This window comes from Tympanuchus pallidicinctus, unplaced genomic scaffold, assembly GCF_026119805.1.
Source record: "Tympanuchus pallidicinctus isolate F22 unplaced genomic scaffold, pur_lepc_1.0 scaffold3, whole genome shotgun sequence".
Classification (NCBI taxonomy): Eukaryota; Metazoa; Chordata; class Aves; order Galliformes; family Phasianidae; genus Tympanuchus; species Tympanuchus pallidicinctus.
This window is the reverse complement of record NW_026294747.1, coordinates 73,180,951-73,205,123: the sequence shown is the minus strand read 5'-3', so window position 1 is coordinate 73,205,123 and position 24,173 is coordinate 73,180,951. Positions and strand designations below refer to the sequence as shown.

Sequence of the window (24,173 nt, the reverse complement as noted above, 5' to 3'; positions counted from 1 at the left end):
GTCATCAGTTTTCCTGGTACAGGCTAAAAAGAAATCCATGAATGAAGCTTAAAAGTATCAGAAATATTGTTCTATTAGGAAAAAAATTAGGGAATTCAAGGTAGACAGAGGGCGTACACCTAAGAAAATGATGTTTTCAAGCCATGGGGCATGAACCAAGTTGCAGTATTTTTAGGGATAGTGTCTTATTGTGGGAATAACTGAAAACGTATGTTGGTGGATCCTCTGTGCTGATTTCTAGGGTGTTTTGGGATGTAGCTTTGATAGCTATGTAGTTCTTAAGTGGTCTGAATGGCCTTTATCTGGGAGGTCTCTCTGGTTCCATAGTGAGAACACAAAAAGGCAAGAAGACACAGCTCACATCTGCCCACATCCACCCTGGTACAGTAATACAGACTTCAATGCAGCCCTGTTACACCAAGTATTGAGATCTGTTCCCAGACAGGAAGATGTGGGAGCGCGGCCTGCTCATGTAGAATATGTTTTTTAAGAATCAAGGCCATGAAGAATCAAAAATTCTCCTTCCCCATCAAGGGAACGTGTGTTCCAAAGTGAACTGCCCATAGCAGAGCACTGAGAAGTGATGGGTTTTTGCAGAAGCAGGACTTTGCTTAGTGACTTTGAAAAACTGTGTCTTTCTACAAAAGCGGGTATCAAATTAGAAAAGCAAAAACTGTGAGGTGATTTCTGGTTCCTATCCCTGTAACAAGCCTGTAGGGTGTCAGTAAAATTGAAACTATTTCTTTACTATTTACTTCTAATTCTTTCCGTCTCTCATATCGCTAAATTAATTTTCAGTTGCCGTCAATTTCATGTCTGCGTTTATGGCAACATTTCTGACAAAACGCTACATAGTTTTAAATGCTTCTAATTTTTGTCTTTTTTTTTTCCTAAGCTAATTTGTAAAGATTGGAAATTACCAGTATTTTGTCATGTTCCTATCAAGTGTTCTTGAATTTCAGAGAGGAGAGGAGAAGTAAGAACTCACTCCTGTTTATTTAATTCCGTTCTGTTTTTTCTTTATGTGTTCATTTTGAGTGCTTTAAAATCTCAAGAAAGTACAGAACAGGTTTTGCCGTAAGTCAGGGCTCTACTTAAGTCTTTTATTTGTGTTCTGCTTCTGGGAAAGTGCAGAGGAGCTGTTTCATATTCATATAAAATCTTTGCATAGCAGGTTGACGCTTGTAATGCGTGTGTTGTATTAACTTCATTTGTATTACTGTATGTTTTTAAATAATGCTTTTGGAGCTGGATTTTATGAGCAAGTTTTAATAGTTTCATTTCTTTCAAATCTGTTTACAAACTATCACATAATTGAGCTGGTTTATTGATCTCACAGAGATTACGCACCTGACACTATTTGCACCAGTTAATAAAAGGTTTTGTTGGCTTTCTTTAAATGGAGTATTTGAGAATGCACAGTTCTGTTATGCTGTAGAATTTAAATTGCTTATGTACTGGAATATTTACTACCTTCTTTGTTGTTTCATTTCAGAATGACCTTATTTAAAAATGTATGAGGCTATTTATAATCGACTCTGTGGCAGTGATTAAAGAGGTGTGAATAATAGCTTATTGGAAGTTGACAGCTCCTTGTTTGCTAAACCACTGGTAGAACGTTTCTGCTGCTCAGTTGTACCTCATTTTTCTAAGGGGAGGCTGCATTTTGACAAGTGCCTGGAACAGGTATATGCGGCTGACATTTTTATTATTACAAAAAAATCTGACTTCTTTAACTGCAAATGGTTAATTAATTGCTTACCTGTTTCTAATGATCTCTCTGTGGTATATCGTAAAAATAAGACTGAAAATAAAATCCAACATTTTTACTTGGAAAAATTAGATGTTGTTCTTCCCAAATAAAAGTAGATGCTCCAAAGGAATTTGACCAAGCAGTCAGACATCTGTCTTTCTGATGAGTGCAGTGATTCTTAGTCTGGTCTCTGATGCTTTTGATCTTAGATCAGCATCCTAAATACTTCCAGAAAGGACATCAGGTGCTTTCTCACTGCTATTAAAAAATAAGATTCAAGGAAAATAGGACTGTGATTTATTTGGTTGCAAATTATGCTTAAGTAATGTGGGCTTCTGTTCACTAATGAATAGAAATCAATAAGCTTGTAGGTAAGGAGGATCATCAGATAATACTGTGCGTGTATCTATGCAGCTGATAAGCACAAATAACTGTATGACTTATGCTGGTATTGCTGGTGTCTCACTGGTGACCTAGTGAACTCATTCTGAAGGTAAATTAAAGCCCCCACTCACTCTTGTGTCTTGACTTAGAAGAATATGTAGTTCCTTGTAGGTCTGTAAGCACCCTAGAGACAGCATAAACCTAAGAAATTGAAAATGATTGTTGAGAGCTTATGTCAGAACTTTGCAAGGGCTTTCCTATGCACCTTGAGTTTCTCCAACCAAAAAATTGCTACTCATTTTTCTTCACTGCAGTGTTTTCTTTATCAATGACCTGAACATACGCACACCTTACCAGACACATCAGAACTGTTTATTGAAAGTGGTGCAGGAATTCATTTTATTCTGTATTTTCACACTTGCTTATTAATAAGAAAGTTATTTCTGAGCTGTCATTCTTAGTGGTCAAATCCCAGTAGAATTATAGAAAGAATTTGTAACTTCTGCTAAAATCTTTAGTAGAGCAAGTGGCTACGAATAAAATGCAGACGTACAGGTATCTCCCTGTAAGAGCCAGCACGTCACAGGTTTTACTCCATGAGTATCCAAACTGAGAGAGTGCCGAACCTATGCACTGAGTTAACGGACTGCTATAGGATCCAGGTTCTGTTTAACTAAATATATGCTAAAAATAATCATCGTTATCTCCCTTAAGAGCTAGTTTGTGCTGTTTATAAAGTAGGGGAGCAGTTCTCTGGCTGTGCTGGGATTATGGTGGTACATCCTTTTTCTGGTCTGGTTGGTGATAGCACTGCACTCAGTTTCCCTGAAACATTGCACCTGCGAGGATCATTGCATTCCAGAGCCGATCTCTTTGCCCACTGAGGGAGCCCAACAGCTGAGAGTTAATTCTCTGGGAAAAAGGAATCTGTCTGCAATGTGGCATGAAGAAATGAGTGTGTGGCTTTGCAAAGTGTACAGGATTTGATTTAAAAACATATATATTTGTAATAACAAAATTCTGGAACTTTGGAATTTATTCCTAAGCACTAATATGCTTTATATTTCATTTGTATCACTTCTGTATGGTTTATTGCAAAAAAAAAATGCCTTAAGGTCTCAGTCATCACCTGTCATTCAAACTCCCAATCACAGATAGTATAAAATGACATTTGTGTTGAGAGAGTTTGGTTCCTTTTGCAGCTGCTAATGGGTTTAAGCTGATGGGAGTGGTGGCACGAGGCAGCAATAAGGCAGAGGAGAAGCCTGGAGTGGAGCCAGCACGGGGAATGCTCACACGTGTTTCTTTGCATGGCGCAGTAATGCTGAGGTTGGAAAAGTTTAATTACCCACCCCACTCCCTCTTACTTTTTTTTTCCTTCCCTTGCTGAATTCTTGTGTGGCCTTGAGTTTGTTAATCAGCAGAGCTCATAAGCAAGCCAGATGATGCATTGTTACAGTACCTTTTACAGCTGCTGCTTTCCGGAGTACAGTGATTACCTGCCGTGCTCAAACCAGTTGCTTCCTATTAGAGTGCAGTGGTTACTAATTGGTCTGAATTTGGCTGCTAAAACAAAGTTAATTTTCGCTTTTACACTGAAGAGTATTTTAGGTCATGTTGTGCTTACACTGCAGTATGAAGCCTTGTGGGTCTGTTCTTAATTTTTTGCCCTTTTTCTCATGGCGTTCCTCATCCTCCAAAAAGAACTAATATGTCATTGAGTAAAAAGATCGGTTCTGGATGCAGGGGTGAGTGTACTAACTCATATTTCTATGAACAAGTATTTATTTCACCTCACATGTCTCACGCTAGGCTTTAAAAACCCAAGAGTTTTCCCTGCCCACAACAGATGTCTCAGACTTCTACACGGTGTCTTTCACCACCAGTGTTGATCCTGGGATTTCTCCTGGATTTTCCCATCCTTCCACCTTTGTTTTGCCTGTTTGTCTTTCATGGATATATTGATTTTCTATTCAATGACTTCTCCAAAGCCTTTTGTTGAGTGACTGCCCTTAGTACAATTCCCAGCACCTTCTTTCCAGTAGTAGCATTATGGCTTTCAAAAATCAGGATTCCCCTTGAGAGGAAGTCAGAGGATGACTTAATTCTGTCCCAGTCCTCATCATCTCAGCTTGTGTCATCCACACTTGTAACCATGAAGATGTCTCAAGTATTTTTATGAAAAGCAGAATAGTAGATAAATCTTCAGAATGGGTTTGTCTGTAACTTCTTGGGGAAAAAAAATAAATAAAAATCAGAGATTGGAAAAAGTATTTCTCCTGTTTCAGAAGTTCCGAGAGTCAGATCTGATCACGCTGTAATGCTTCATACTTTTTAAATATCATGTTTCCTTGCAGTTTTTCCCTTACAAAATGAAGGGTCTAGAGGCCTAGAGATGTTTAATATCTCAAATACCAACAGCTGTCTGTTATTAACGTTCATGAATTGAGTAATTAGGTTACAATGCTTTGTTATGAGCTTTATTTTCATTGTTATTTCTTTTTGTGGCATGTGAGTGAATTGCAGTTGGACTGGTCTGACGGAGCACAAAAGATTCTTAAAAATTAAATTCTTCCATAGAAATACTGTATGGAAAAATCAAAGTTTTGCATGTGCTAGAATAGCTACAGGTAACACCAGGCCTTTGCTATCTTTGGTATCTCTCTGACTTGCAATTTTAGTCAAGCAGCTCTTGGGAAATTTTTAGAAGACTGCCTATGAAGCAATAAAGACAATTAATGAGATGTTTGAAAGGTTTTCTCCCTTTTTAGAAGTTCTGTCTCTTCATAACTCAATTGAAGCCTGCACAGTTTGTTTGGGTTGCTTCTTGTCTTTGGACTGAGTTCTGTTTTCATGGTGTAAGAGCCGATAGAAGAATGTCAGATAAGGGAATCAACCCAAGAGAACATCATATAACATATTTTCATCCTTCAGTAGAAGGAGTAGGAAGGGTCAGCTTCTTTTTGAGGCAGATTACTTGGGGTCATTGTCTCATACAACCTCAGTGAGCATTTCAATAAAACAGCACCATGTATGGAAAGATGGATGATTGTTTGCCTCTGAAACAAAACATTTTTATCTGTATGGGAAACACTTCTATTGGGGCTTTTTAATGCTCAGCTGTTTCTGCAGTAGCCTTCCCAAAGAGAAAGTCTGTCTTTTGGTGTCTAACAGGTGCTTCTTTCCGTCCTTGGTATTCATCTGAAGTCAGGCTCATCTGTTAACTCCTTTCTTGTCTTTCCCATTCACTTGCAAAAGGCTGGCAGGATTACATTTAAGAATGCCTATAATGCGTGTCTAATCATTTATGTGAATAAATACAAGTTTGGATTTTTTTTTATTTTTTGAGAAACCAGTCTCTTTATTTAAGCTACCCTTAGGTGATCCCTTGTTAGATTCTTTTTTACTGCAGTTCATTCACCTTACGTATGAATTTCAACATCAAATGAAGCAGATAAGCTCTCTTAAATTAAAGTCTCAAAATATGTAGCTTTTTCCCTGTGTAGACAGTGAGAATTCAGAAATGTTGGACTAAATTGAATACAATTATTCATCACCATTAGAAAGTCATGGAATGTACCTGCTGTGTGATAAATTCCAGTATCGTTAAAATCTCGCTGTTATCCCTCATGCACTGGTGTTTTAAATCATCTTCATTTGCTGGTCTCTTTTTTAACTTATTTATTTGTTAGAAACTTTTCACAAGTGTCTCTGTGTTATGTGTTGATCCTTATCAAACATAAGTGCTTACTTTCTTGGAAATTCAGCGTATCGTGCAGCTGCATACTATAAAGCTTTAGTAAGAATATTTAAGGCTAGTTTTAGCATTAGGATCCTAGCTGCTGTTCATTCAGCTGACATTACTATAGAGTTACACTAACTGAAGAACTAGTTCGCTAGTTCATCTAAATAGTTCATCTGTTGAGAATTGAATAGGGTTTTTTTAATTCTTATTTTTACAGCGTAAATTCAGTATTTTGTTGTGTCAGGGTGCATTTGTGCATCTGAATTCCAACCAGAGGATCTGGTATATTCTCCCACTCATCCCTGCAGTACTTCGTCAAGGCTCTGATGGGGAGCAGATGCACTTTTACTGTGTCAGCATGATGTGCAACTTTGGGAGTTCGCCCTATTCTCTCATCAAACCTTTGTGAGCCTGACTCTCATTGAAATGTGATGTTAACTATGTTCATGAGCTATTTTAACTCAATTTAACCAGGTTATACTTCAGAATGGGAGCTGGAGAGCTAGTTCTTCAAGTTCATCACAACATCTAAATGTCTAGATATAATTGCCTTTGCTGGTAGACTCAGTAGGTATATATGAAAAATCTGTGTACAGGAATGTAGGAGCAAATCCGGATTACAGCTTTTGAAAGTTAAAAATGCTGCCTTTGGAAACAGGATTAGAAGTTACTTGATCTTCAAAGAATATGAAGGTCTCACTGAAGTGTGCTGTGGGCTGCAGTCACAGCCCTTTGAAGTTCAGAGCTTAGTATGGCAAGGCATTTTTATTTCCTTAGTATAATGTCAGAAATATCCATTCGGTTTCATTCTGATGTGTTTAAATATATATAGTTTTATTTAAACGTGTGAAAATTCCCTAACGTAATTTCCCATTGTTGTTTTAGGAAGGTATATTTTCCTTATGACACACATCTTTGGAGTATTAAACCTTTCCTTGAGCTTTCTGCTATTCCATTTAAATGCTTTCAATGTGTCATGTGTCCACCTGTTTAAATAGAACACCAGGGAATGTCTGTCCTTGAAATCTAGTAAAATACTGTAAATCCTTCACATATTCTTTGACTGTCTCTTCATCCATGTTCTTACATTGCAGTTGGTTTCTGGGAATGATAGCTGCTCATTATCTTGCAAAATAACAAGCTACAGTTGTAGTATATTTCCAGTTCACACAAATAAAAGATATAAATCGTATCTGATTTAATATTTCAGAAAGAACTGAAAGTCAGCAATGTGAAAAATCTGTAAGGTAAAAATGAGTATTGTAAGATGAGGATATACTTAAACATTGGAGAAACTTGGAACTAGTCATAGCACTCCCAGGTGGTAATTTCATATTACTGATGTTCTGGCTGATTAGCTGCGACGGTGAATGCAGAAAGTTACGTATGTGTCATTTATTCGTATGCATGTTAAACTCAGATTATTCAAGATGCAACACTATATGAAGCAGGCCAGGTCACCCAAATTATACTTACTAAAACTGTGTTCTTCGATGTTTTTATTATCCTACATCTCTTTGTGTTCTTTATTTTCAGATAAAAAGTAAATTAGAAGTGTTTTGTATAACATACAGTATCTACAATTTAGTCTTTCTGAATCCAAAAGTCAGAACCCATGTTCTGGGAACTAAAATCTAGCACACCATTGAAAATGCTTATCTGCTATTATGTGAAATCAGAGCAAAGCCAAAATGTGGTTTGTGAACTTTAAAGAAAATTTGAAAGAAAAAATGGAAATTCCTTTCTCTTTTGCCATAAGGAGCAAGTTCTAGCCAGGGGAAATACCAGAATATTGGAGTATTTCAACTGTTGGATCATTGTAAACAACTGAGTATTCTACTCATGACAAATTAATTTGAGCTTGAGGTTAAGGAAGATCATTATGAAACAAAATAAAATGATTAGTTCTGTATTTTTTTTAGATAACCTTAAATTCAGATTATATTTATGCAATATGAGTTCAAAGTTACATCATTTGTTGCTGACTTTGTGGGATTTGTGAGAGGGTAAAGAAGAATGTCAGAGCTTCCTAAGATGTGTGATTCTTTGTGGTGATATCTCCACCACGTATTTGGTTGTATCGATGTTGAAGAGTTTACTAACAGCACATTATGATAGTCATAAAAGTGTGAGTGCTAGAGAGAATTGCTGTAATAGGCTGTTCTTCTATATAAAACATGTCACTGGCAGTTTCATTTTTCTGTGTCACATCTAAGAGGATCTCAAAGCTGTATAAATCTCTATCACAGTATTTTAGTATCTGTGAAATAAGTATTTACTGCATATAGACCTAGGTAATGGTGTTATATAAAATCACCAGTATTATCAAAATATACTTCTTGTCAGATGTGTCTTGTGAAGATTACCAATGATACCCAAATTAATGCCACTAGGTTCAGAGCAACTGATGCATGGATGGATGCTCTGCAAGTGATACCTGTGCAGGGGTTCCACAGAAGTGGAATTATTTCATACAATTATTGAGTTGGCATCAGGGAATGAGTTTACAACTGATAATTTATACTAACCTGAGTTTTCATGAATAATGCTAAATGGGCCAGCTGCTCTATATTGAAAGAAATGCAGCTTTTGAGTGTGGATGAAGGTAATTATCAAACTATGATTTAGACTTGATCTTAATGAGGATAAATCAAAATCAGATGTATTGCAGTTTTATTCCATTTTCGCTACAGCTATGGACAGAAATAGGATACTACACTGTTTTAGTGCTGTGGTCAATAGGAAGGAACGTGTAGGTAATTTGTATGCATGCTACTATGGTACGTGCCTGGTTTATGCCTATACATCTCTCACAATGAGTCTCTCTACTTTGCTGCTGTCATATCAATTCTTGTCATTGTCCACGTTCTCCCAGATGAGTGCTGAGTACCTGTTAATGATGAGGCTGGCTTTTTTGCTCATCTTCAACTTTGTGACATTTATCTGTGTTCAAGGGTTACTTTTTTACTGTGGTAATAAATCTCCTATTTTTAAAAATCTGTCTTTGGGAAAGTAATTCATAATCTTACCTATCAAATGCTTCTTTTAGTTAATGTTTATTTCATGTTTATGTGAGGAGTTTAATAAAAGAAAAAATTTCAAGCATCACAAATAGGAACCTTGTAGAAACAATACAGTCATCATATAAATACATGCAGCAAAACGAAGTCATCAGTTGGAAAGGATTTTTTGAAGAGTAAAAGCAGAGTAACTCTGAAATATTTGTTTCAGCCTTTCCTCCCTTTAGTTCACCCTTACGCTTTTCAGTCATTGGAGGCACTAGAAGAGAAAGGCTTCCCAGCTATCTGTACGTCTGTGTGCGCTGAGCTTCAGTGCTCAACATGCTTGGTTGCCTCTGGGGCCATTAAGCATTGAGGCCCTGTGCTGTACCCAGCTGGGAGAGACAGCAGACAGATGGGGGGATTCTTCTTTCCAGTCTTCTGGGTAAAGCGGTGGGCTATGAAGTCAGCACTGGAAATGTAAAGGTGAATTTACCTGGGCTGAACTGGGGAGGTGAGAGTGAAAGAAAGGAACTAAGGCAGTCCTGCCTGCTGTCGGAGGCTGCATTGAAATTATTGGGAGCTACTTTTATCTCCCAGAGATTGAAAAAAAAAAAAATGCTGGGAGGGAGGAAGAAGAATAATTGGATTATTGCTGTTCTTAAGTTTTTGTGAATCCTTAAAGTATTAGAATCATAGAGCCATAGAATGATTGATATTTTATTCTATTGATCAAATGATTCTATGATTTTAAGTATTAAACTTACTTTAAGCTTCAGTAAAACTTCCTGACAGGAGAACTTGACATGGAATTATACAGATTTTAGTTCCCATTTGTGGAAACCTCTCCAACCTTGTGTTATACAAGGGAGGTAACAGGCAAGGGATGCAGTTAACTTTCTCATGTACCTTTGTCTTTCTTGTTTCTGAATGTTAATTTTTTTCTTTTGCGACCTTTTTTTACTATTTCCAAATCCTTAAGCACCTTGTAGTAAAGCCATTTTTCAAATTATGCTGCTACTGAGAATTTTCTTATTTGCATGTAGAATTTACATGAAGACAGAGGAGAGAGACTGCTTGTTCAGTAGTTAGCTTTTTCATTAGTAAAGGACCGTCATTTGAAGATACAATAGGGAAATTACCATTGCATGTCCCTCTGTCTCACCAAAAGTCTTCATTTTGCAAAACTGTAAAGCTTCCATTTTAGCAGGAGAACTGCAGAGCAATGTAAAGACTCAAAGCAATGGGCTGAAAATTACATTTCTTCAGTCGCTTTTCCAAATTAGCCCTAATAAGTCAAACATTTCAAAATCAAATATTTTTTTATGATGGTATAGGTAGAGGTACGCGTTTCCAAATCTAATTTTAGATTATCGTAACTGAGTATGCATACATACATAAACGTGTGTTCTCCTGTGTTTTAAAATTATCATTGGACCAAAACTGAATACTTGCAATATTTGTCTATCTGCTCAGGTGGTAGGTGGGTAGCTAAAACTGTGTGGGTACCCCAGAAGCTCTGCCGCTGGATGACCCAGCTGCTCTCTGCACTAAATGCTGAGAGGTCAGCCTGCATATCACAGAGTAACTTTACTGAACTGTGTCTACTCATGTAGCAACTTGGTACCAGTCTCAGAGCTCCATTGCCATCTACACATCTTTACCCTCATGCAGTGCTGAGCAATTCGGATTCTTGCTGGCACCCATGTCATCTGTGCCATCCTCCTTCTGGCACCCAGAGGTTCACAGAATCACAGAAGTGTAAGGGTTGGAAGGGACCTCCAGAGATCATCGAGTCCAACCCCCTGCCAAAGCAGGTTCCCTACACCATTGCCAGCTTTGTGACAGCTTTCCTGTAAGGCTGTGCATTGGCACTACAGATCTAGACTATTTTGAGGACAGGCTTTAATTCATAGAACTCGTCACGTGTCCTCAACCATCTTCATCTCCAGTATAAGGTTGTTTACTGGTTGAGGCTGGCACCTGTCACAGCAAACTCTTGGCGGTAGTGATATGTTGAAGGACCGCACGCATCTTTCACTGCTGTCACGTCTTACTGGGTCTGTCAAGAATGTGCTTGATCCTTTCAGTAGTTAAACTGTGAAGAAGTACATGGCCTGGCTGCTTGTAGTAGAGAGGATAAAAACAGATGTGCCAAAAGGTCCCTCCCCTCTACAGGTGGTACAGATTTTGGTGCCAGTCTCATTTAATTGATGCTATAAAGGATGAGTAATAGAAATTTTTATCCTGGAGCCTCTGCAGATGGAACCGTGTGTCCCTTCCAGAGACGTCTGGCTGCAGATGCACACCCTTTCAGGGTCTTTGTTCAGATCAGGCTGGCACTCTCACTGTGCATTGATTTGGGAGCCTCTTAGGTATGTTGCAGCCACTAGCAATCAGTCCAAGACCAGAAGAGAGCTAGTTTTGTTGAAAGACAAGCAAGTTCACCGTCTATTTATGTCTGTGTTCCCCCTCCCTGCCTGCTCACATGGGTGCAGCCTTGCAGCTCTGGCCAGCAGAACCAGCAGAGATTCCTACTAAGCCTTTACAGTCAGTGGGACTCCTTTTCAGATCCCTTCCCTGATTCAGTGTTGGGCTCAGCATCCCAGAAATTATAAAAAAAAAAAGTAAAATCTAATGCCTGAAGTATGTGGCTGAGTAGCTGAGGATATAGGGAATATTTATGCCCAGAGCTCGTGTTAGTCATGGGCAAAGCAGGGCGTTGGCTGAAGCCCCATTCCAGGGGCGGCAGATGAGGCAGCAGCACTGCCTGGTCACTGCTCCTGGCATTCATCCACCTCGCTAGGACAAACTTCAGCTGCTGCTGGGCTTCTGAGCAGTGTGCTACCAAGCTGCCCTGCTCTGATGTAATTGTGCCTATGGGACTGAGGAAACTCTACATCTGACCAATGATCAGATTAACAAAGGCAAGCAGCAAAAATGTAATCACCGAGGCTGGAATATATTGCCAGATTTGCTCCAGGTGCAGCTTATGTCATCACAGAGCCTGGTGCCAGGGCTGCGGCCATTTAGCATGATGCTGCAGAACTGTCTGTACTCACATCATCAGGCTTTGGTCTAGGTCGATAAAGAAATAGAACACAGAGCTTTGGATGTAACTTCAAGTACAGTCTGATTTGAAATCCGTGATTTAAAATTAAAACAGAAAGTTTGTATTTACATCATTGACTTTAGCATGTGTCATGGAGGCACAATCCAGCCACGCAGCCTCCCTTCTAGACCATGTAGTAGTGCTCCAGTAGTGCCCAGTAGAGCATGTGGCAGTATGTGGTCCCTTTGCAAAGTGTCTGTGTTAAACTTTGCTTGAATTGACCAAAGGCCATGTAATTCAGTACATGTGTCTTGGGATGATTTCTGTACAACAGTGCACATGAAGTGCATCAGATTTTATGGTTTCTATTTCGTCAGAATATTCACTCAAAATGTGTGTGTCAGGCTGTATTTGAGCAGGAATTGGCATTCACTTATGCGGTGTAAAAATGTCTTTGAAACAGATTTGTATTAGTTAAACAAGAATCGTGCTTAGTCGGTATAAATATTTAGTCCTACGTTTGTATAAATATTCGTATATTTATGTAAACACGTGTGGGAGATGTAAGTTTGATCCCTGCAGGCAGAGGAAGGAACTGAAGCCAGTTCCCTTTTTCCTGTGCGGGCAGCTCACATGTGTGTATGTATATAAATAAGCAGTGAGTCACCCTTTATATATAACATACAGTTCTGTTCTCCACAGCTATAGTGCATATACTGCTTTTAAAAGCAGAATGACATTTGTGAAAATTGCAAGTCGGTTTTCAAATTAAATTTAAAATTGATTATTTAAGAATCTAATCTAGCTTTTTTTTTTTTTGTAGTTTTCTTTTCCTTGTGTGATTTTATTAACACCATAATACATTTTCCTCACACTTTCCACATAACGAGATCTCATTTTAAATTCTTTTTACTGCTGCATAAGCTGCCTAGGTGATGTTTTGTGCAGCTTCCACTGCTCTCTGCTACACCAGTGCCTGTCCCAGTGCTGCAGAAGTCTCCCTGCTGCCCAAGGGAGGTTGGGGCAGGGCTGGGAAGCAGTGAATAATTTCACCAAGGGGATCCTGCACTTATGTGGAAGGTAATGGCAATGTTTCTAAATAACCAGCTGGCAAAAAAGTCTATGTGGATAAAGCAGTGTAAGTGGAGGGTATTGTGGGGTGCACTGTCCTAGCATTTTACTTGCATCATTGGACAAGGGATGGAGAAGAAAACAGCATATTGTTCTCCTGCTTTTCCTATTTGCATCTGCAACCTGAATACTGCATGCACCCATGTGAACAAGGATGCAGCAAAACAGAAGAAGGTCCAGACAGGGGCACAGAAATGATGAACGGCTTCTCTGTGAGTAACAGTAGACAAGAACTCACAGAAAGAAGGGCTGTGCAAGGAAGCATACATAGCTGTGGAGCTGCTTGCCTTAGAATATTGTGGGTGCAAACATTTTTGTGAATTTAAAAACTAGATAAATTGATAAAAAATGAGGCTGATGGGCATGAAGTCAGTGTCTCGTGTAGGAATTCCATAGACAATGACTGTTGTAAATGGGTGGAGAATTAATCAAAAGGCATCAACATACACTTTCCCTTTCCTTAAGCTTTTCCACATGCTTCTATATCAGATGCTAGCAAGGTTCTGTATGTGTAATTGTATAGAAGGTACTTTCCAATTTTGAATTTGTGTGTTAAACTGGCTGGGAAAATGTGACAACAGAAATATCTCACTGTGCTAAAGACACTGGGCAGCTTATCAGCAAAATGATAGAAGTACAGCATTTCATGTAGCAACAGTAATAAACTTAATAGTATATCTCCAAATACTGCATGCTAAATTATCAGGTTTCTGCCTTTGCAGTATATTCTGCTTTAAATATTTTTAAGGCTAAAGCAAAAGAATGTGTAAGTGCAGATTTTCAGTTGAACTGGTAGACATTAAGTGGTCTCTGAGAGATTGTTGTTTGCCGTCAGAGCAGTAATCCATGAACCAAGAATGCCCTTCAAACAGCACAGGAACTGTTCCGGTTTGTAGAATCAAAGGTTTCTGTTCTAACAGTGCTCTTGAGCAAGTTTTCAAAATTTATTATTAGACTTGAAGGAGCTTTTAGAAGTAGGGATTTGTAAAGAATCAGAATCACTCACAACTTGTTCTGGATCTCCTGCCTTTTCAGTGTTGAGATGCTGAGCCCGTGCAACTTCAGTGTGTTGACTGCATGTGTTCATCTCGTTTAAAAAATGTAGGTTGATTGTGTTATTTCTCAAATCCCAAAGAGCTTGTTGTTTTGCTTTTTTTCCCTATGGAAACATGTAGGATTTCAGATTAAAAATAAAGAGGTATACAAAAGGTAGTAAGAATGTAGGACCATAGTCTATATAAATATAGTGACTGCTGGTGAGTACAAAGAAAGAATTGTAATGGCAAGGCCCTTCTCTCTGTTGGCTTCCATGTCCAGGTAATGCAGATTAGAGATTATGGATTCATTTCTGATTATTAGTGCAGTTCTGTGCCATTCCCACCTGGTTTCAAATTATTCCTGTATGTGTTCCACCACATACGTTTTTTCCTGTTGGGATATATAAATCCTATCAGAATTAGTGTTATTGACTTAACTGGGGCATTCTTCCTGTTGGGAATGGCAAAGTAAACTAACTGTTAATACTCATGTTGTCTAGTAATTCTGATCTGGTGAGTGGTGGCCAGGTTCCTACTGCCAGCTATGCTTGCTGTTTTGGGGAATCTTCCAGTATGGTACTTGCTGTGGAAACAGTGAGTCCTATAGGCTTTCATCACTGCAAATCCTATAGTCTTTAATGACTGTGATGCTGGGCTTCTCCTTAAATTTCCTAGGAACATGGGTTTTAAATCAGAAAACTAAAGATTATTTTCCATTCAAATACCATGTTTGAATTTGACTACAAATGTGTATTGTGATTTCATAGCTACATTCAACCAGTCAAATAATGTTTCTCTGTTTAAGCAACTTAACCAGTATTCCATTTGAACACATTTCTTTTTTAATGAGAATGATGCAACATCACATGTGTTTCCAGCATTCAGGACTCTAAAAATACAGAAAGCAAAGCTCATTTTCTGCAATCCATTTTGCAGTTGTTTGCAATAAAAATGAAAAAGAAGCAATGAAAGTTTCAACCACAGGCACTTATTTATGGTTTAAGAATCAGGATAGTGTAGCAAGAAATCAATCAACAAAAAAAAATTATGCTTTATAAGATGTATTTTTCATGTGTTTTCAATGATTGTTTCATCTTTATTACAGAAGTAGTAAAGATATAATAATTGGTATTTATTTAAGGGCCCTCAGCCATTCCTCACATCTTACCCTCCAGATCTTTCCCCATCTTTGCAGCCTTCCTTTGGATGCTCTCTAATGATTTTATGTCCTTTTGATACGGTGCTGCCCAAACTGCACCCAGTGCTTGAGATAAAGCCACAGAACAGGACAACTCCTCCCTCACCCACTGGCAGTGCTGGGCCTGGTGCACCCCAGGGCACAGTTGGCCCTTTGGCTGCCAGGGCACACTGCTGGCTCACATTCACCTTGCCATCATCCCAAGCCTCCAGACTCCTTTCCACTGGGCTGCTCTCTAGCCTCTCATCCTCCAGTCTACGCATGTCCAGGGCTGCCCCATCCCAAATGCAGAATCCAGCACTTGGTCTTGTTTAATATCATGTGGTTGGTGACTGCCCGGCCATCCGATTTGTCAAGATCTCTCTGCAAAGCTTCTCTGCCCTTCAGGGAGGGAATGCCATGCATGCATCAGTGTGCTACAGTGTAATGGGGTTTTAATTTCAATTAGCTGAAAATACATAAAATTACAGAGCTTGATTGTTTTTAAGCCATCGTTTCTATTAATGTATTCTTTGAAATCAAATGCTTGACTTTGAAAGTCAAGCATTCACAAAAAGTTGGAAAATGTCAGAATGGAGATTGTTCAAAGGGTTTTAATTTGTCCCTTGCATGTATGCATAATGATAAGATCTTTAATTATGTGATCACATAAATTTTTCACAAGAGGAATGGTGCCCGGAGAATGAATCAGGGATGCTTATTAAAGGAAGCCCTTGTCTCCAGAACCCTTGCCTTAATTGCTGCAAAGCACGGTAATTCAAGTAGAGGGCTGCAGCAGTCAAAAGCAGACTCTCTGAGGGTCTGAAGGCACCACCGAGAAGCTGGATTTCATTCTCTTTCTTTCACGGAGCAGTTAGGTGGTTCAGAAAGGTCCCATATTCTGGAGGTGATCTGTTCCCAGGTGTCACCCCAGCTGCCTGGACTCTGAGCGTATACCGCATCTGGGCTGAGCAGCCCTGTGCTTTGGACATGTGAATTGCTATAGGAACGTGAAGTCTTCTGCAAAGTGAGACCCCAAAGGCCTTAGACTGACGTGGTAATGGCAGAATTGCTGACAGAATCCTCTCAGTTTTAAGTAGTCAGTTTGTTGTCTGTAAAATCGAAACACCATCGCCCAGCTACGGCAAAATTAATTAAACGCTTTGAAGCATTTCTGCTGAATGCCTCGGAGGGAAATACCAAACATATAATGAGGACTCTAATTCTGGCATGCTTCCTGTAAAGGAGGCTTTGGGAGCACCGCTGGCTGATGGGACTACAAAGAACGTGTGGGGTCGTGTGCTCTGAGATGAGGAGGCCGGATCCTAGCAGCGCTGGGCCGCACTCACAGCATGCCCTCATTCTGATTCGTTTTTCATCTTCCCTGCAGGCAGAATACTTCAGACCTAATAGAAGGAGTTCTACTTAATTTACCAAACCAAACAGGGAAATTTAAAACAATAATTCAAGAATTAGTTATCTGCGTAGCTGAAATCTCAACATTTGCCTATATATCTGTATATATATTGTGTGTGAATTTTGGTCTCTACTGTTATTTATATCTTTTGCCTGTGGCAAAAGTCTGTATGTCGGGGTTTTATATTCATAGTCCTCTACATGTAAGCATCACTGCCAACTGGACAAAAAGATTTTTCCATGTCCTCCTTGTAGTTTTTGTCTATTCTTGACCTTTTTAAAACTTGCTTTTACCACTTTTCAGGCAAGGAAATTCATAAATCTGCTGCGGTGAGGGTATCTGTGCATGTCTTACCTTTCACACTATATTACCTCAATACCTATTTTACTTTGGAGGATCTGTTACAGAATATTACGTGAGAATCAATTTATTGATAGAAATGGGTCAAATACTAGTATTTAGGCAATTTTATCTGAATTTGTGCCTTAGAATAGCTTGATAGCTTGATACCACGAATTATGGCGTATACTACATTTTTCAAATAACGCTACATGTATAAAATATGGAAACATGATTATTTTAGATTCAAAAGGCTCTTTTGTCATGCTTATGCGTATTTGAGATGGGACATTTTTCTCTGAAATGGGGAGGAAATGAGATAGCAGCTTGTCCATTCATAATGTTACTCACTTTCTCTGCTTAAATGCATTTTCAAATGACTAGAGTGCCTATGAAAAAAGAAAAAGAAAGAACTAACTTCAGAAGAGCTGGAGTTGAATCTCCCATTTATCTACATTAACATGCAGTGTTCATGTGAGACAATCAGCCTGTCTTGTGGTGTGCTGACAGTGCCAGTAGGCAGGGGTTGCAGGGTCCTGTGGCTGTGTGCAATTCTGCAACCACCAAAGGGCTCCCACAGCCAGGGAACTCTTCTGGTTTGGTCACTGATTACTGTAATCTCTCTATTAAACTGTATTTTGAAGCATTTCAGTAAGAAGTTTTTGACAGTTGAGTATTAATACAAATATAGAGATTCTGTAAATGTTTAATAGCTTTTAAACTTTCAACACATTTCAACAGGTAGGAAAAATATACTTTTTCTTAATAAATAGTCTGTAAGTTGAAATTGTCATTACTGATCTTCTGTGCTCATAGATTAAGGCTATTTTAATAATAATCTGCTTCTATATGACAGGAATGTATGTATCATTTGTGATTGTGTGTCTGCAAGACTCTAAATGTATGATGTCCGTGATGACAAGGAATAGCTATTACCTTTTTATGGCAGAGAGCTGGAAATGTTTCCTAAGTCACCTCAGAGATTTTCACATTCACGTCTGTACTGCTGAGCCTCCAGCGTGCTCTGGGTGTATCTGCAAGAGCACTTTAGCCCGGAGCAGGAGCACTTTAGCACTTCTGAGTGCTGTATCCTTGTTGTTCCCATTTAGTGCTCCTATCAAGTATTTCATAGAGCAGACTGGAATGTACTTAAAGGAAGCGTATAGCATCCTTCTGTCATCCAAATCGGAATGGCCTGGTGTAACCTCATTCTGGACCGCATGTGCAGCAGTCTCCTGGTTCCTGGCCATGGCAGAAACCCAGCAGCCTGCAGGTGCCTTCTCCTGTGCCGCCATTATGTCCAGATTGCTTTCATGCTGCTGCCGTCCACATAGAGAAAAAAGAATTAATGATGTGACTCCATAGAGATGCCCTAGATATAGCATCTGGCTACAGTACTGAAAGCTTTAAAGTTTTGTGCAGTAAAGTATGAGTATATTGATCAGCATTTCGCTTTTTATCTGTCTGCAGTCACCAATTACAATAACGTGATAGAAGCAAATTCAGATTCAGATGATGAAGATAAATTGCATATAGTGGAAGAAGAAAGTATAACTGATGCAGCAGACTGTGATGCAAGCGTGCCAGAAGATGACTTGCCAACAGACCACGCAGTGTTACCAGAAAACAGTGAAAGGGAAGGGAGCACAAACAGCTGCTGGGAAGATGAAGGTATGTTCATTTTCACTGATGAGTCTCTGCAGAGTAATGTTTCCAAGAAGAATCGATAGAATTTTTTTGTTACTTTGTTACTGAAATGATTATAACTGATACACATGCAATTATTGCGTTATACTTAATTTTCTTGATTTGGTGTATGAGATATAGCCATGTGTGTGCCTCAGCTCCAGCCACAATTCTTTAGCATCCACTTTGCTAAAACTTGTGACTTAAGAATAATGGTGTGACCTCACATCTAAATGAGCTGAAAGCACTCATATGGCCACTAAATGTGGTCCAGCTTTTATGTAGCTGCTCTTGCCAAGGTGTGCTGTGAAATGTGGAACTTGAAGCTAAATTGTTAGGTAGATGATTTTCTTAGTTCTGCAAAATCTTCGTTCTCCTGCAGTTGCATAAAAATGGGCTGCATGGAGACTATTTCTTGACCCAGCCAAACATGTGTAGGAAGCCTGGGGTATGGACTGAGTCTGGGCTGAGATGAGGACCAAACATTTCTTGGGGCTATACCTGCAGATAGTTACACCCAGTATCTTACCTGAAGCCTTCTGGAGAGTCTCAGAGCTCTAGATATGTAATGACATCTTTTTTGACTTCCTATTTCAAATGTGCCATTTTAATTAAGATTTGTTGACTAAAATGAAGCATTGGAACCAAACTCTACTCTGTGTCGTGAGAATCAAATGGTATTCTCTCTGCCTTGGTCATTGGTTACTCAGCCAGGCTTCCATCAGACAGATGATTGCTTACTGGCTTACTAAAATTACTGTACATTTCTTATGTAAAAATTACGAGTTCTGAAGCCTCTTCTGTAGCAACCAGGATTTTTTTATCTGATAGTAAGGTTTTTTAAAATAGATTGTTTGAACTTCTGGCAAAGGCTGTGTGAAAAAAAATGAACGCTAAATTGTGTTTCATGGAGCTTTGATTTGCCATGGTAAAACTCTATTTGCTTTTTTATGGCTTTCATAGAAAGAAAGGTGCAAGCTGAAAATCACATCATCAGACTTGATTGTACATTAGAAATCCTAAAAGTAGGGTATTGAATACGTGATCTTCGTCTCAGAGGGAGCAGTGCTGGCGTAGTGTCTGACAATGCTGACACTGTCACTGTGAGTGGCAATCGTCTTTAGTAAACATACACTATGGCAGTTTTACTAAGCTGTTTTTCATCACTGGATTAGTACTGAAAGTTCCTAGTTGTAGTTGGACTTGACAGATTGGGTTTTTTACACATTTATTCAGTTTGCAAGCACACGAGAATAGGAACACACGTAACATCTCTTTATCAGATTAGTTTCCTTCCGTTTCCAGTCATTCTAACTGAGCTTCTACGAGACCTTCAGAACAGGTGGTTTAAATATAAGGTGTGTATCTCCAGAGGTTTAACTGAAGCAGTCACACAGATTTGAAGAAGTGAACCACGTGTATCCGGCACCAGTTGCTGGCGGGCTGCCAGCATTCATGTGTGCAGCAATCCTATGCTGTGAGCTTGTTTTGCTTTAGGTTAAACTAAAGCCTGTGCTACAATTAAAAAGTGAAATGTCAAATCCTATTGATTTATTATGTTAATAAACTTGAAAAAAATATTAGTTATGTATTTGAGTATTTAGGAAATCTAGAGATCTCAGACCTGGAACTAAGATAGGTTTAAAAAATTGAACAGTTAAAAAAATTGTGCCAATGGTGAAATAAACTAGTTTCAAAACTAGTGGAATTATGTTTTACCTGTAAGGTCCCTCTGGATTTCAACATAACTTTAACATATAGTATGTTAGGTTGAGCTTATGTACAGTAAGATAGATTGTGTTCTCTCAGTGATGGATTGCTGGTGAAGGCTGCTGCACTATTTTGTATTAATTACATTTGAGGGGAGGTTTAACGTTCATGGCATCGACTTGATCAAGTTTTCTGCTTACAACCAAATTTTCTGTTTTTCTACTGAGTTATCTTATCCAACTCTGGATCTTTATAATCAGCTTGTGACATCATGGTAGTGTCATGCTTGGTGCCTGTGACCTGGAAATTAGCATTTAGCTCTGGAAGTCCCATGCAGCAGTTCATGAGAAATGGTGAGAGCCAGGTAGTGCTGCTATGCTGAGGTGGCTGTGGCAGGGCCAGGCAATGCTACGTGGTCTTAAAGAGTTGGTTGTGGTTTCTGAGTGGCTGACTAGATCTAATTCAATGGCTCTACCAGGTGCTGTAGAGATACATAAGAGTGTGGCTGAGTGTCTGTACTCCCACCCAGAGCAAGAAGCTTGCTCAGCCCCTCTGCTGCTTGCCAGCAATAGAATGGAACTTGCTTGAGACACTGTAATTTAAGCCCCTATAGGTAATAACTTACAGGTAGTAGCTCCGTGCCTCATAGCCTATTTCATAATGGGGAAAAATAACAAACCTTTTTAGGTAGAAAAATAGTGTAGTTGGTATCATAAATATTTTTAAGAAATGAAGTTTTGGATTTGAATTTTCATTGCCTGCCATCAACTGCCATACATACTCTGAACAAAGCCTGTGGTATCAGGAGCCAAAAATACAATTACTTCACAGTCGGGTATTGACTAATATTTTATGTACTGTGGTGAGGTTTTTTTTCAGATACTAATTCGAGTCAGTGAAAGATTTATGTCATACAGTTTCCTTTTTACCTTTTGTTGTTGTTGTTGTTTATGAGTATTTGCAGATAGAGCTCCTCCCCTTCCCTCTTCAGTCTGGTGGGTTTTGTAAAAGTAGACCGAAATAAGTGTCTTTTCCTTTAAGGAAGCCATTTGTATCTGGGATATCAAACTTGACCTAGGATTTCTCATCTCACGTATAAAGGAGAAATTGGCTTTTCCTGTATTTATATTTGGCTCATTCTGCAGTTGTGACTAGACATGCCAAAAATTTTTCCCTGCACTGAATTAAAGTGAAGTAATGTAAATAAAAATGTAGCAGTTGTCATTTTGGATCCTGTCAGTCATATATTCTAGTATCTTAAATCACGTAAGTGTCTTTCTCTGCACTATAGCTCTGAAGCACATACCACCTCCAAAATAAAGCTATGACTATTGACTGCCATTGTATTTACATACAGTAAAATAGTATACTAATAGATAAAGGAGTGAAAAAAATGTTACTGTTTTGCTATACACTCCTAAGCCATTCTATGTTTCTCTAAAGAAAGGGAAAGCAGTGTGCAGCTTTGCAGACGTGACGTGCAGATCATCAACTGTTTCCAAAAATTGCTAACTGAAAAAAAAATGAAGTAAATTTAATATTTTTATGGTACTCTGTTTTCTGGGAATGATGTTGTAGTGTATCAGTTAGCTGCATTTAAATGGCTTATTCCATATTTGCTGGAGAAACATACTGCCCTAGTCTTTACCTGTCTTTACCTGTCTTCAAATAATGCCTTAATGGCTAGCGTGTAGTATGGTTTCCTTTGAAAATTTAATTTCTTTCACTGTAAAATATCTCTGTGGTTCAACTAATTATGCTGGAGTAATGTGGAATCCATATTTTTTGGAAGTATGTTGTCCTATAATGCAATTAGAGAAGTGGAAAAAATGCTGCAGAAATAGGTCCTCAAATACATTACACTATTGTATGTATGTGGTTTTGTTGTGTTTCGTTGTTGTTGTTGTTTGAGGGTGTTGGTTTGGGGCTTTTTTTGTTTTGGTTTGTTTTGTTTTGATTATTTCTTTCAGAACATTTTCTGAAATGTAATATTTCAACAGGAAAAGAAACGAAGGAAATCCTGGGGCCTGAAGCTCAGTCAGATGAAGTTGGATGTACAGGTATTTGTTTGTTTATCTGTGTCCGTTATTCTTATAGCTGGTCTGCCAAAGCCTCAGCGATGAGAACAAAAGGGGGAATAACACTGGTCTTATTGGTAGAATACAACTGTAGGCCAGTAAGTAGTGTTTTTAATTAATAAGGAATACACCAAAATAAATGTAGGCTGGTACTTATCTCCTTTTCCACTCCTCTACTTGTACTGATTATATAGAAAGCAAAATGAAATGTGGATCTTCAGTATCAGAATCAAACCAGGACAGACTTTTTCAAATGTGGAAGCAAGATGTTAAACTGTCTTTCAAACTACAAGGCCTAAATCATTGTATGTTACTGCATTTAAGAATTCTAGGAGAGATAAACATAAGGTGCAAAAATGCATTGAATTAAATAATGCAAAGTTTGCAAAGAGTGCAAATGGTGCTCTTAGTCATTTTAATTGTCGTTACACCTCTGTTTCTCTGTGTTAAAACTTTGCATGTTCTTATACCTTAAAGAGCCTATGGTAGTATTCATAAAGAGCTGTGAAATCCTTGGACAGAGGTTGATTTGGAAATGTGAGTTATTGATCTCTCTTCCTATTTTTTTTTAAGTTTTCATTTGACATGTTATATGTTGGTTTTTTGCTCTTAGTAAAAGAAGATGAATGTGATTCTGATGCAGAAAATGAACAGAACCATGACCCTAATGTTGAAGAATTCCTTCAACAAGAAGATACAGCTGTTATTTACCCTGAAGCACCTGAGGAGGACCAGAGACAAGGCACACCAGAAGCTAGTGGTCAGGATGAAAATGGTAAATATGCCACCAGTTCAGTTCATTCAAAATAAATTATGTTATGCACTTGACTGCAAAGTTCTGTTGTGTTTTGAAAGACAACAGCACATGATACTTGATTTTGTGATGCAAGACATGCACTGGGAGACCGTTGTATTAGTACTTAAATTGTAGTGGGAAGTAAATTCAAGCTCTCGTAAATCTACTGGGGTTATTTTCCCAAAAAGACAACAATAGGGAAAATGGAAACATTACTTATGCAAAAATATTTGCATGTTTCTTAATGGAAGCCCATTGAGAAATATTGCCTTTCCAGTAGGCTTTGAATATATTGTTTCATATTGGAATAAGAAAGTTTTTATTTTCTTATAACTTGTTTTTGTTCTTAATTAATTCTTCATGAAACAGGTAATTGAAAATAACTCCCTACCTAAATGGTTTGGAGATGCTCTGATCCAGTTGTTCATTAAAAATGTACATATTTGAAAGATGTCACTGTGGGTGTATTAGTTTACTGGAGTCTAAGGGAGAGTGGTGAAAGGAGTGTTGCTGACAAACTTGTCCTGGTCTCTCAGAGTTCTTATGTTATTAGACATTTTAGTAATAAAAAAGAATATATTTAAGAAATGTAAAATGAGTACCTGCCTATATATTACGTAAGTAGGGCGTGAATTTCTAATGTTCTGTGATTTACTTCACGTTTTGTAAAATTCAATTAAGATATATTCTTAACAGTAGCATTTTAAAGTTTTTTAAAATTTTAATCTGTAGTTGCAGTGGCACAGCTTGTCAGGTTAGTTTTACAGCCTTGCAGTGATTTCCGTGCAATCATTAAAAATACACTTTAGCATTAATAATTGAAATTGTACCTATCTCTGTAGGTTCAGATGGAAGTGCTCTGAAAGTCA

General features: G+C 38.4%; 1 protein-coding gene across 2 annotated transcripts in view; it reads left to right on the top strand.

Moving 5' to 3' along the window:
- The window catches only part of ZEB1 (zinc finger E-box binding homeobox 1), a 105,393-nt gene that overhangs the window by 66,465 nt on the left and 14,755 nt on the right, over positions 1–24,173 (top strand). For both annotated transcript variants that reach the window (XM_052693794.1, XM_052693795.1), the window contains exons 2-4: positions 18,505–18,705; positions 22,431–22,490; positions 23,122–23,283. In XM_052693794.1, the coding sequence (XP_052549754.1) occupies positions 18,505–18,705; positions 22,431–22,490; positions 23,122–23,283 (423 nt within the window). The remainder of the gene's footprint in view (positions 1–18,504; positions 18,706–22,430; positions 22,491–23,121; positions 23,284–24,173) is intronic.